The following is a 14596-nucleotide window of genomic DNA, read 5'->3' as shown; positions in this document are numbered from 1 at the left end:
AGGCTAAGGCGGAAGGATTGCCGGAGCCCAGCAGGTCGAGGCTGCAGTGGCCGGGAGCGGTCACGGCACTCCAGTTTGGGTGACAGAGTGAGACTCCAACTCAAAAAAAAAAAAAAGTTGAACTTACACCTACCATATGCCCCAGCAATTCCTTTCCTAGGTTTTTAGCCAAGACAACAAACAAACAAACAAGAAACCCATATGTCCCCTAAAAGGCTTGTATGCAAATATTCATAACTGACTATTCATAATAGCCAACAGTCATAAGCATTCCAAATGTTAACCAAACAACTAAACAAAAGTAACACATAAATACAATACAATATTTTTTCAGCAATAAAAAAAAATGTATTAGGGATCCACAAAACAACACAGATGAATTAGAAAAACATCATGTTGAGAGGAAGAAACCTACCACAAAACAGTATATACTTTATATTCCATTTTTTACAGTTCAAGAACAGGCTAAATTAAACTTTGATGTAGACATCAGAACAGCATTGCCTATGGGAGGTGGTGACAAACTGGAAGGAACTATGAGGAGCTTTCTGAAGTGGTGGCAACGCTTTACATCTTGATTGAGATGGTAGTTACACGGGTGTCTACACTCTCATTGACTTGATTGAGATGGTAGTTACACGGGTGTCTACACTCTCATTGACTTGTACAACTAACTTCTATGCATTTAATAGCATGTTAATTTTACCTCGATGAAAAAAAGTCTTTCTTTATGGGGCTTCAGAATAACCATCTTATAAAAGTTAGGGTATATTTCTTAAAATTGATTTTGAACAAAGAAGTTACTTAATTATCAACTCCTTGGAGAAACTCAAAGAAAGCTCAGAGGAAAGCAGAGAAAATCCTAAATCCTGAAGTCAGAGGTTAGACAAGTGATCCAGAGGCGATAGCTGTCAGCTGGTATTCACTTGTTGATCCGCCCTTGCCATAAATATTTACTGAGTACTACTATAAGTCAGGCTCTGTTTTAGTCACTATGAGATCAATAGCAAACAAGGAAGATAAAGGCCTTGTCTTTACCAAACTATATTATCTAAGACAAGGAGACCAAATGAATAAGCAGGGTAATTATAGACTCTGACAAGCATAATGGAGGAAGTACACAAGAATATGTGATTTGGGGTCAATAAAGGGGTGGAGAAGACTTAAAATAGTTGAGTGACCAAGGAAGGCCTCTCTAAAGAAGTGATATTTGAATTGCATCATAGGACAAAGGGCAGATGGAAGAACATCATAGGCAGACAGAAGAGGTGTGCAAAGGTCCTAAGACAAGAATGAACATGACGTGTCTGGAGAAATGAAAAACAATTAATGTGACTGGTGCCAAAGAGCAGGGAGAAGAGAGTGGGATGGGGCCAGATTGGCTACAGTTGGGCAGGGGCTAGAGCATGCAGCATTTAGGGCAAGGTAGGAAGGACTCTGAGTGACAGTCTAAGACAAAGGCTGCTACCTCAGGGTTTTCAGCAGGCAGGTGATATGTCTGTTGCTGAGGAGAATGGGAGTAGGAACAAAGCTGGGAGCAAAGGGAATAATTAGGAAGCAAAGAGATCACAGTGGTATTGTCAGGAGCTGACTGTGACATGGACCAGGGTGCTAGCAGCAGAAATGGAGAAAAGGCAGTTTTCAGATTTTTGTAGAACCAGAACTGACAGAACTGCTGATGCGTTCAACATGAAAAATGAGAAGAAGTAAGGATGGGCAAACGGTGACATCATTCACCAAGATGAGGAGAATTCTGGGGTGGAACAAGTCTGGGGTAGAAATCAAGGGTTTCCTTTTAAGATACCTATGTACCCAGCAAAGGGAAATGCCAAGGAGGCACCTAGTGTGCGAACCTGAAGCTCAGGAGAGGCCTGGGCTAGAGATGTAAAGTTCAAGGTCATCACCATGCAGATGGTATTGAAGCTGGGGGACTAGAGGAAATCCCCCAGGAGGGAGAGTCTCAGTGAAAAGAGGGCCCAGGACTGAGTCCCGGTGCACCCCACCATTCAGAACTCCTGCCAATGAGGAAGGAGAATGAATTGAGAAGAGAGTCAGGAGAGAGTTTCCAAAAGTTCACGGCTGTGTCCTGAGGGCCTAGAACAGCCTCAGACACATAGATGTCCCTCCTGAGACATTTGCTGAATGCATGGAGAAAGGAAGGAGGGAGGAGCATGGCAATCTTGCCAGATGTTACTGAAAGACACAATCAGAGGAGCCACAAATTTAGTGCACAGGAAAGGTCAACAGTGTTTACAAGATCACTGTCAACAGGGCACTTTCCTCTCATTTGGGTGGAAGTCAGGATGACCATGGACTCTCCATTCAGCCATAATTCCACAAGGACTCACAAACTTCCTGCAACAGCTCTCCGTGACCAATCCCCTTTCTTGCTGTCAAACCCACTGAGACCCCCGCCTTCTTCCGGACCCCGGCTTCAAAATCATCTGTGTGATGATGACCTTGAACTTTACATCTCTGTGTCAGTTGCTCTGTAAACTCAAGACCTGTCAGGCTGGCAAATCCACAGCAACAACAGGAGATGTGAACAGGGCTCCTGCTGCCTGGGCTCGAGGATTCTGGCCCTTGGGCCAACTTCACCCTACACACCTTCGGAGGGCCCTCACCTACTTCCAAACTCTGGCCTGTGAATTCATCACACCTGTGATTACTACCCGCCTTCCTATCTACATGGTCACATAGCCTCACTGCCACACCTGCATTAATTTCATCCTTTTCCATCGCCCACTGGGTACACAGCAGGGGACACCAAACTGTTGATTCCTTCCACTATTTAAGAATGAATAAATAAATAAATAAGCAAACTGCTCAGACTTACCAGGAACAGTTAACACAGAGGGCGATTTCTCAGGCCATACATTAACGCGGCTGCTATTCTGAACCCAGAAAATGTTGACTGGCTCAGGTGGGCCCACGGCCTGACAGGTGAGGTTGAAGGCTGTGTTTCTGGTAACATTCATGCTCTCAGGCTGCTGAGTAAAGTGAGGAAGTCCTGAAGACAAAGCATTAAAGAAAAACATGTTTCAGATCCTGAAGCAGAGGCAGAGCCCCAAGGGAAACGGAAACTGGACAAGGACATGGCAACAGATTTCTTTATATACCAACCTCAGGTCTAACAGGGCCATTTCTCACCTCCTTAAAGTCGGGTAAGAAAAATTACAGAGGGATTGGGCGTGGCAGCTCATGCTTATAATCCCAGCACTTTGGGAAGCTGAGCCAGGAGGATCGCTTAAGGCCAGGAGTTTGAGACCAGCCTGGGCAACATTGTGAGACTCTGACTCTACAAAAATAAAAAAATAAGCCAGGTGAGGTGGTGCATGCCTGTAGTCCTAGCTATGTAGGAAGCTGAAGTGAGAGGACTGCTTGAGCAAAGCTCAAGGCTGTGGTGAGCCATGGCCGAGCCACTGCATTGCACTCCAGCCTGGGCAATAGAGTGAGTCTCTGTCTCAAAAATATATTTTTTAAAAAGGCACAGAGGCTAATTTTTACCAGTCTACCTTGAGCAGGCTTTCTAGGATACTTTCCCAAAGGGGTTGTGAATAGTGATTCAGAACTGGTTTTACCAGAAGGGAGGCCACAGACAGGTCTTAAATCAGGTGTTACTCAAACTTCTGGAACTGACTGGTTAGCAGGTTTTCAATATTATTTTTGCCAAAATAAACACACAGTAAAAAAAAATCTACACAAGCAATCTGCCCAGTATATGAAGACAATCTATTATCCATACACTTATATAGGGTTGAGCACTTCTCAAAATACATTCTCATGACAACAATACAAACACAGTTACACGGTCACAATCTTAAAATCTTCTGTCATTCCAAAATCAGGGTCACAAGAAAGCTTAGGAATAGCTCAGAGAAAGCCAGTCAATACTTATTTGGGACCTGTGACAAAAATTTAACAACTCAAGCTAATTGTGCTTTTTGGAGATTGGGAATTCACAGATCTAGTTCCAGCAGGAATGATGTGGGAGTTATGTGAAATGGGATTCTTTTTCCTGTTTCAAGTTTATTCAAAACTCCATTCACACTTCACATGTTCCTGCCCTGGGCATTTTTCTGGGATTCTGACAAGTAAAATATCCTCTAAGTATTTTGCCCAGGTTAGCAGCAAGTGTAGGAAACCCTTCCCTGGCTGATGCTGGCATAACCCCGAGACACTAGCTGTGCAGGCTGGGATATGCCTAGCACAAAGATCTAAGAGACTCCTCTGCGGAGACTCCCTCCCTCATCCCTTCCCCCTCGCTGTCTTTCCCACATACTCCTTCTTCCTTCCATTCCTGCTCCCTCAGGCCTCCCCTTCTGCATTAGTGGGTGTCAATTTCCGGTTCATAAAAGAATGAGGAGCAGAGATTCCTTGTAGTAGGAGATGTTTCTGAAAAGCTAATCACCTACTGTAAAGTCTGTGAGAAGGGTCAGGAGGAAGTAGAAAAGAGAGGTGATCTGATAGCTCTGTTAACAGGGGCACCTCAGAAGGCAGGGGTACAGGGGCCCTGGAGGGCAGCCCTTGGAAGAAGAGGGGTAATAACAAAGATGCTGCCTCCTTGCAGCCTTCCTTGACAGGTTCTGCCATTGCAGAACCAGACATCCAGACTCCCAGGCCCAGGGCACAAAACCCTGGCCTGATTCACCTATGCATCAGCTCACATTCCCCACTAGAGTTAAAGCTCCTGCCTTTCCCCAGCCCGATGTCTCACTCCTCATCTGCAATGACCCTCATGTGATGTCATAAAATTTCTACGAACCATGCACTAGACAGATCCTAGGGCCCCAAAGGAGTCCCAGACTGAGCTGTTGAGCCAGTCCAGGGAAACCACCCACTCTACAGGGTTTCACCCTCCACTCATGTAAGATAAGAAAAGATGCTGAACAATAAGCCCACAGTCACCACAGGCGAGTGGTATCTGGTACCAGCACTGCACCTGGATAACAGAATGCATCTTGCTTCCTAAAAAGTAGTTTTCAGCTTGTTTTTTTAAAAATCATAAACTCTGGACAAGAAAGCCCATCATCTCTTTATAATCATACCTCTAGCAACCAGGATAGAGCTCAACCTTTAGGAACTGAATTCATTTCGTTATTACCTGCAGTCTACAGAGAGGACTGCCTTGTAAGATTTCAGTGCTGGTAGATTTGGAAGGTTTGTATACATGTGCAGGCCAAACTTTAGAGTATCATACACAAAACATTTATTACAGGCGACGGAACTCTCTGGTCTCTGGGCTTACCTTGAACTTCAACGTAGATGGGGTCAGACATGATCTCTTCACTGTTTATGTTCATCTTACAGATATACGATCCATTGTCTGAACGCTGCACACTGGCTATGCTTCAAAGAGAAACATAAAGATATTTACAGTGGCTACCCTTGGAATCCTTATTATAGGAACAGAAAATTCTTCAACTTTGTCATTTGTCTTGATGGTTAATTTCCTGTGTCAACTTGGCTAGAACATGGTACCCAGTTATTTGGTCAAACTAGTCTAGATGTTGCTGTGAAGGTGTTTTTTTTCAGACGTCATTAACATTTAAATGAGTGGCTTTTGAGTAAAGGAGATTACTTTCCACAGTGTTGGTGGTCCTCATCCAATCAGTTGAAGGCATTATAAGAAAGGACTGAGGTTCCCTGAGGAAGAAGGAATTCTGCCTCCAAACTGCCTCTGGACTCAAGACAATATCAACTCTTTCTTGGGTCTCCAGCGAACACTCTGCTCGTTTCATATATGCCAGCTCCTACTATGGATGAGTTAATTTTCATTAAAAGAAATTTATCTCTCTCCAGATACAGATGTAGATATAAATATAGGTTATGCTTCTCGGAAGAACCCTGACTAATACATGTGTTGTCATCTGTCTTGATTTCTACAGTAGACGCTATACTAGTGGTTCTCTGCATCAGGGTATTAACCCCACAAAGCATTTTGGAAATTTGTGGAGTTGTTTTTGGTCATCACAATGTCTAGGGCACCATCGTTTTTAGGGGCCAGGGGCAACTGTTCCATATTCCAAATGACCTTCTGAGTCTAGAACTTAATTCCATTTTACATGCACACAAAGTATTTTGTGTGGTTTTGATATCCACCTCATTTTCTAGGACTGCAACTACCATGAAAGTGGTATTTCTTTGTCATGTTTGGAACTTTATGGTGCATCATTTTGGAAGATCCATCACTGATAGCACCATGCATCTGCAGCAATCACACGTCAAGTACTTGAAGGTGCAGCTAGGTGCAAGTCCCTGGTATGGTATCATCTCTCCTGGGGTGCTCATGCCCAGAAATTACATGTTGAATTCATTTTTTTTTTTTTGAGTTGGAGTCGCACTCTGTCGCCCAGACTGGAGTGCAGTGGCTGCTCCCGGCCACCACAGCTTTGCCTGCTGGGCTCCGGCGATCCTTCTGCCTCGGCCTTCCAAGTAGCCGGAATTACAGGCATGCGCTATCACACCTGGCTGATTTTTTGATTTATTGTAGAGATGAGGTCTCGCTGCCCAGGCAGGTCTCAAACCTGTGGGCTCAGGCAATCCACTCTTCATATTATTTTATTACAAATGTTCTCTTGCATTCCTTATGTTATAATTAGAACATTGTTAGAAAATCTCTGATATAATGAAGCAGCCTTGGTTCTAAGAAGCTGATGAGCCTGTTTTCTATCTTTCCAACATGTTTACAACCAGGAAATTATACAACATACATGAAACCTGCACTTAGCCAGGAGTGGGAAGGAGAGAGAGGGAATGAAGAACATTTTGGAATACTCTCAGATGTTCTCCAACACTGGATGCCTTTATCAGCCCAAAAGTATTCCTCACTAGACACAGAAAAGAAGATGGTGACCAGAGGAAGGAGGAAAAGGAAGAAAAACATGAAGGGTCTACTTTTCTTTCTAGCAGCTTGCCTAACACACAATAAAATCCATCCCTCAACTATGAAGGGCTGAAGTTTAAGGCTTAAGAGAGATCAGGAAGCTGTCATAGTTAGAGAGAGATCCATTCCGGCCCACAGACCCCACAGGCATGGGTGGCAGCTGCTAGGGGTTAGCACAGCCTGGTCAGCATCTAGAACAGACACATGCAGTGAGTGAGGGCCCCAGGTCTCGGGGAGACACATTTCTCTCAGGTTGAATACACAGTTTTCAGAACAAATACTAAACATGTTAAATACAATGTCTCTCCAACAATACCATTTTGCAGACCTTTATTAGCCTGTGATTAAAAAAAAGAACCTAAAATATTGGCCAGGCACAGTGGCTCCCACCTGTAATCCCAGCACTTTGGGAGGCCAAGGCGAGAGCATTGCCTGAGCCCAGGGATTTCAGAACAGCCTGGGCAACATGACAAGACCTCGTCTCTACAATACATAAAAAAATTAGCTGAGCATGGTGGGTGCACCTGCAGTCCCACTACTTGGAAGGCTGAGATGGAAGGATTGCTAGAGCCCAGCAGGTCAAGGCTGTGGTAGCTGTGAGCCATGCCACTGTACTCCAGCCTGAGCGGCAGAGTGAGCTTTTAACTCAAAAATAAACAAACAACCAAAAATGTATGTCAATGATGGCATCAGTCAGAACTGGGGAGATCAGAGCTGTTCAGGTTAAATCCTTATTGTTTCCAGGACCTGGCAGTTAAGAGTCCCTGTTGTGGCAAAGAGGGGCTAAAAACAGTTAAAATTATTCCTTTTAAAGATCAACCTGCAGGCTCCAAACCTGATAGACACCAGGCTTGAGAAAACTAAATAGCCAAGAGGCACTTTCCTGGAAATGCAAGATAGCAACCAATTTACAAGCTTACCCCAAATCCTCTCTTTGTGAAGTTATCAGTTTACAACCCCTGCTTGTCATGTGTACCCTGGAGACAATTTGTTCTTTGAAAATCTGGTTTTGCTAAGTACAACCTTGCAAATTCCAAAGGAAAAATGTATAGCCATACAACCTGACCCTTCCCTTACCTAAACTAACAGATAAAAATCCCTCTCCTCTCTCTCCAGGTTGCTCAGCCTTGGAGCATTAGCCCACTGAGACGCACTGACGCTAAAACTGCTACTTCCAAAGATAGCCTCCATGTCACGGCCTCTCTGTTATCCCGCAACATTGTCACTGCATTTCCTTATGTGCACATCTGAGCTGCATCTCTGACTTATAATTCTGGAATGTGCCTAATGAATGGATAGTGAACAAGGGGAGGACTGAGGTCAAGGAAAGGTCAGATCCTTTCATGCTTTCTAGCAGTGGCTAAATGTCACAATCCCTAGAGGTCACCAGGAAAAAAAGAGAAGATCTCACAGGACAGTATTTCCAAGTAAGGGACTACCTGGCCTTCCCTTAATTGACTACCTGGATGTCACGGTGACAGGAGAGGGCTGAAGAAAGAGGGAGACAATCTTGCATCTGGATTGATACCCTGTACATCGTGGGCAATGACTAGTGGCTGAATGGTGGGTGACCCTGACAGTCAACAGTTCCTGAAGATTCTGCACAGCTGACTGGTCTAATCTTTGAAGTTCCAAGAGAAGCCAAGGCTACTGAAGAGGGGGGCCATTACCACACACTTCACAAGCCGATTATAGAAGAGGCATCATCTTTTGCACGGGTTCAGCAAAGTGAACAGGAGAGATGGCTGAGAACACCAGTGTCTATGAAGACTGGCTCTGGCTCAAGGCCTGAGACCTCATAATGGCAGCAGGCTTGCAGCAGGACTCAGAGACACAAGGGCCAGAGAGGAAGTAAAGGGCAGGAGAACTGCAGGGCACAGCCCCAGAAAGGCAGCCCAAGGATATACTTGTGCAGAGTCCCAGAGAGCCTGAGAAACTATCAGGCACAATTAGCAGCTTGGCACATACTCTGAACTATAGAAACCAGGTTGCAAAAAACGTCCAGAAGAGCCTTAAGCCAACCAGCAAGGAAGATTCTGCCCGGAAACAGAAAAGGAGCATGTAGAACACAAGGAGAACACAATCAAAACCTTGTTTTCAGTCATGCATGTCAGGAAGAGCTTTAGCAGCACCTAGTGAGATGGATAGGAGCCGTTGTTAATTAGCAAGTCCAGATCCACACCACCTATATCACAGTGAAGATTTTCCAGAAATCATTCTACTTGTTGCTTTCTAGACATCCAAGGAAAGGCTCCCACTGAAAAGGCAGGGTGGAGGTAGGGATGGGGCTGTCTCTGGTGTCCCCTCTCTCCCCAGCAGAGACAGGAGGCTCAAAGTCCCCGCGGAGGCTCAAGTGGAAAGCCTCTGAGCTCAGCACAGCAATCTAGGTATCTGTGAGGTACTGTACAGACATAGACTGTTTCTCCCATATCTGGCTTCTTCCTTCCCCTGTCCTAAGAAGCAGCCTCTAGCCAAGACTGGCCTCTGAGGAGCGCGCATATTCCCAGTAATGAGTCACAGGCTGCAGGGGACCAAGCAAAGCTGAAAGCAATGTAGTTGGTCACTCTTAATCAATGTAGTCATATATAGGATTTGAATAATTAACTTGCTTGCTTTGACTACAAAGCCGTTTGCTGCTGGGCTCACGCCTGTAATCCCAACAATTTGGGAGGCAGAGGCAAGAGGATTGCCTGAGTCCAGGGGTTCGAGACCAGCCTGGGCAACTTGGTGAGACCACGTCTCTACAATAACTAAATAAATAAATAAATAAGCCAGATGTGGTGGCACTCACCTGTGGTTCTAGCTACTTGGAAGGCTGAGGCGGAAGGATCACCGTGAGTGTACCACTGCACTCCAGCCCAGGTGACAGAGTGAGACCACTACACACACACACACACACACACACACACACACACATCCTCTTGCTATAATGCCCTGTGGTGCAAATTCTTCACCAACCTGCCACTATCAGTGCCTCCTGTAAGTTCTAATGAACAAATATCTCTCCCTGCTGAACCTCGGGTGACTTCTTTTAAATAGGTAAACACTACTCACAAGCCCTCTCAGATTCGGGGTTACTGCATTACAGTGTCCCAATAACTGAGTAAGAAAAGCTCCAGAAAGAACATGGAAAGTGGAGGGGGAAGGGGAATCATTCCAGAAAGTGCCCAAGAACTGAAGATATGAGACTTTCCTAACCAGGCCCCTGGGTGGGCAGCACAGTGGGAGAGAAAATACTCACCAACAGGCTTCCTCAGAGAATGTCACAGCTCTAAGACAAAATGTAATTCCCCAAATCTTCCAGAGAGAAGAAAAGCGGATCATTTATGAGTTAATTGTAAAAGCAGCCTGCTTCTCAAAAGCAACTCAGAACTTAAAGGAAATATGCTGAAGACTCCAAAATTAAAATAGAAAATTATTTTCCTGAGTTTTGTATCCAGGCAAACTACCTCAAAGTAAGGGTGGGGGAAATGGCAGCATCAATTGGGTAAATGGAGTAAATTATAGAAGGAAATCTCAGGATGAAATTTTACAAATGTTACAAAGAAACCTACTGATAACAGCAAGAGTCATAAAGGTTGGTTAGTTGATTAGACAGCTGTAAAACATTTGCCGTAAAAAAAAAGTAGTTACCGATTTGTTGCTAGTTAACTATTACCGTTAATTCACCCTGTCTTAAAGAAATAAAACACCACAATCAATCAGCTGCTTCACAAACCTCTGGAAATTTCCTTTTGCAGACTTCCCCTGAAGACAATTCCCCCAGCCCACTAAACCCTGACACCCGTCTTATAGAAACATCCCTCTAGCCCCTGCCTCTTTGCAGACAGCAGAAAGCAACCACTCTCTCTATGCTGCCTCTGCCAGCTGTGCCCTTCAGAATGTATCTTCCCTTTAATAGATCTACCTTTCTTAATTTATAACTGTCTTGGTGAATACTTTCACCCCCATGACTCTGGTCATACCAAACCTGCCACACACGGTATTACTCAGTTCAGGTATTCTGTTATAAGCAACAGAAAATGAACTAAGACGAGAAGTAAAACATAATTATAGTATATTACATGATTCAGCTGAAAACAGAATTTCCATAGCCACAAAAAATGTGAACCTTGGGTATTGATTCAACCACAGCTATGAGTAACACTCTATGAGATTAACACACAAACTGAAGACTGCCACACACATACAAACATACATAGAACTGAATATGGATTGAATATCTCCAGAAAGATATCTAAGAGATGGGTAATCTCAGATATCCGTAGGGAGAGGGCTGGAGAAGAGAACTTTTGAACGGTTGGAACGTTTTGCCATGTATATGCGCAGCTTTAAAAATAAAGATATAAAAATAAAAATCTCACCAGATTTTAGTCAGATACAAACATCTGAACCAGGGAAGAAGAAAGAAATGATACAGACTCAGCCACAGTGTCTAGACAGGAACCACCTGGTATGGCCAAAGCCCATCACACCAGAGGGAGGTGGGCTGGTTTAGCCTAGGGACATTTTGCAACTACACTGCGTGGTTCTCTGACCCTCAGTCCTTCCAGGCTAGGCTGCTCGGAAACAGCTCAGAAGTAGCAGCTAAGCTCTAGAGCCTTCTTAAAAGAAAGAGAAAAAAGGCCAAATATTGTAGGATGCCACTCAAATGTAGTGTAAGAGTAGTCAAACTCAGAGACAAAAAGTGGAGTACTGGTGACCAGGGTCTAGGGAGAAGGAAGTACTGGGAGTTACTGTGCCATGGTGTAGAGTTTCAGTTTGGGATGATTAACATGTTCTGTGGGTGGATGGTGGTGATGGTTGTGCAACAGCGTGACTATACTTAATGCCACCCAACTGTACACTCGAAAAAGGGTTAAAATGGTGAATTTTATGTAATCCACATTTTACCACATAAAAATTATGAAAATTTAAAAAAAATGTTTTAAGAAATACACATAGCTGGGCGTGGTAGTGCGCACCTGTAGTTCCAGCTACTTGAAAGGCTGAGGCGGAAGGATCGCGGAGCCTAGTGGGTTGAGGCTGTGGTGGCCGGGAGCAGCCACTGCACTCCAGTCTGGGCAACAGAGTGAGACTCCAACTCAAAAAAAAAAAAAAAAAAGAAATACAGAGATCCACTGATAAGCTCCTTGTTTTCTCACCCGCCACAGTTCAAATGGTGCTGGGAGGATAGACCAGTTTAAGGAACTCTGAGTTGAAAGGAAGTCTTGTCAATATAAAGCAAACTTAGAGAGTGTCAGGCATCTGTGGTTACTAATAGCTTTTCCAGCTGATGGTTTGGCTTAAGAAATTAGGAAAACTGATTTTTTTTTTCTTTTTCTGAAACAGGGTCTCACTCCGTCATCCAGGCTGGAGTGCAGTGTTGCGATCATAGCTCACTGTAGCCTCGAGCTCCAGGGCTCAAATGATTCTCTCCACTCAGCCTCTCAAGCAGCTAAGACTACAGATGTGTCACCATGCCCAGCTAATCTTTTTATTTTATTGTTTTATAAAGACCAGGTCTCCCTATGTCACCCAGGCTGATCTTGAACTCCTGGCTTCAAAGTGATCTTCCTGCCTTGGCCTCCCAAGCTGGGGTTCTAAATTCTGTTTTCATTGCTACAAAGGGCAGCAGGACAGGAAACCAGCAACAGCATCAGTCAGACCCATGGAAGGCAGTGTGAGGGTAGGAAGCTCAGCACCTAGAGCTGGCAGGGGCCCTGCAATCACAACTTCTCACAGTGCCAGGAACCCGAATGGAGACAGGGGGCCTCAAGGGCACAGGATTTTAGGGCACCCAAACAACTCCGTGAACGTCTTTACAAAGAAATTATCTTTTTCTTTAGTCGGAGTCTCACTCTGTCACCCAGGCTGGAGTGCAATGGCACCCTCATGGCCACCACAGCCTCAACCTGCTGGGCTCAGGCGATCTTTCTGCTTCAGCCTCACAAGTAGCTGGAACTACAGGCACCCGCCGCCACGCCTGGCTAATTTTATTTTATTTTATTGTAGAGACAAGGTCTCGCCATGTTGCCCAGGCTGGTCTCGAACCTGTGGCTCAGGCAATCTTCTCGCCTCAGTCTCCCAAAGTTCTGGAATTATAAGTGTGAGCCACCACGCCTGACTTTACAAAGAAAATGTAATGAAGGAGTAAAATCATCCAGCTTTAGCCACTGGGAACTATGCCAGAATTTAAAGAGCACTGAGAATCTCTAGACTAAACAAAAAACAAACAACAAATACTTTCCCTTCACCACAAACCTACCAATAATGAAATCTGCCAACTTACAAAAGCATCAAGTTTTGTTTTTGCTTGAGAGTTGGGATCCCCAGTCTTTTAGTCTGATGGCTGCTGTCTTTGGGGAGTGCTTTACCTCACAAGGGAGAATTTCCATCAAGCTAGAGGGTGTTTTACATGCTATAGCAGACATCAGAGCTAATTATATCCCATAAATTACACTCGCCTTTGCAGACTCCAGGGAAAGGTCTTGGCTAAGCAGTGAGTGTCCCAGGGCCTGGTCAAATGGATGTGCTATAGTTATGAGCAGATGTTGGATACAGATGAGGCAGGCTACTGGTTAGGACGCCAAGGAAGAGGCCCAGCCCTCTGACTCAAGTCACATAAAGGAGGCTTAGTAAATGCTCTCGAGGGATCTCAACCTGCTAACAGACTCTGAGTATTTTCTACACCTTCTAATGAAAGATGACTCTTGGCTCTATCAACAGTTAATAGACATCCAAATGAAACAGGAAGAAAAAAAAAGTGAATTATTAGCAAAGATCAGACTTAGCTCAGGAGCGCATCTAGGCCAGGCACGGTGACTCACTGCTATAATCCCAAAACTTTGAGAGACCAAGCCAAGACAATCATGTGAGTCCAGAAGTTCAAGACCACCCTAAACAATATAGGGAGACCCCATCTCTACAAAAAAGAAAATTGCCCAGGCATGGTGGCTGGAGTTCAAGACCAGCCTGGGCAACATAGTGAGACCCTATTTCTACCATAAAAAAAAACCAAAAACGGAATTAGCCAGGCATGGCAGCACATGCCTGTAGTCCCAACTACTCAGGAGGCTGAGGCAAGAGGATTGTTTGAGCCTAGGAGATCAAGGGTGCAGTGAGCTACAACCACATCACTACACTCCAACCTGGGCAAAAGTAAAACCCTGTCTCTTAAAAAAAAAACCAAAAACCTAATATGGACTAGAAGTACCATATTAGTTACTTCTTCCCTTGGGTATGCCCCCAATCTCAGCATTTTGAAAATAATTTCTAATGTTTTTCTCTTTATACTTTTTTTTTTTTGGTGAGTTGGAGTCTCACTCTGTCGCCCAGACTGGAGTGCAGTGGCCGCACCCGGCCACCGCAACCTCAACCTGCTGGGCTCCGACGATCCTTCCGCCTCAGCCTTCCAAGTAGCTGGAACTACAGGCGTGCGCTACCATGCCCGGCTAATTTTTTGATTTATTATAGAGATGAGGTCTCGCTGCCCAGGCAGGTCTCGAACCCGCGGGCTCAGGCAATCCACTCACCTCAGCCTCCCAAAGCTGCGCCACCAAGCCCGGCTTTCTCTTTACACTTTTATTTGTATTTTTCTACATTTGTTTCTGTTTCAGAATAACAGATTACAATGGTGTAGAGCAGTCATTAAAATATTTTGAAGAAGCCGGGCTCAGTGGCTCAGTCTGTAATCCCACGCCTTTGGGAGGCTAAGGTGAGTGGATTGCC

General features: G+C 44.7%; 1 protein-coding gene across 1 annotated transcript in view; it reads right to left on the bottom strand.

Annotated features, from left to right (window-relative positions):
• The window catches only part of MERTK (MER proto-oncogene, tyrosine kinase), a 127374-nt gene that overhangs the window by 78785 nt on the left and 33993 nt on the right, over positions 1-14596 (bottom strand). Inside the window, exons 3-4 of the mRNA XM_008057096.2 lie at positions 5249-5349; positions 2837-3010 (exon numbers count right to left, since the gene is read on the bottom strand). Coding sequence (XP_008055287.1) covers positions 2837-3010; positions 5249-5349 — 275 coding nt within the window. The remainder of the gene's footprint in view (positions 1-2836; positions 3011-5248; positions 5350-14596) is intronic.

This window comes from Carlito syrichta, unplaced genomic scaffold (genome assembly GCF_000164805.1).
Source record: "Carlito syrichta isolate Samal-C Ts95f unplaced genomic scaffold, Tarsius_syrichta-2.0.1 Scaffold302727, whole genome shotgun sequence".
NCBI classification, from domain to species: Eukaryota; Metazoa; Chordata; class Mammalia; order Primates; family Tarsiidae; genus Carlito; species Carlito syrichta.
This window is presented reverse-complemented; position numbering and strand designations above follow the sequence as displayed.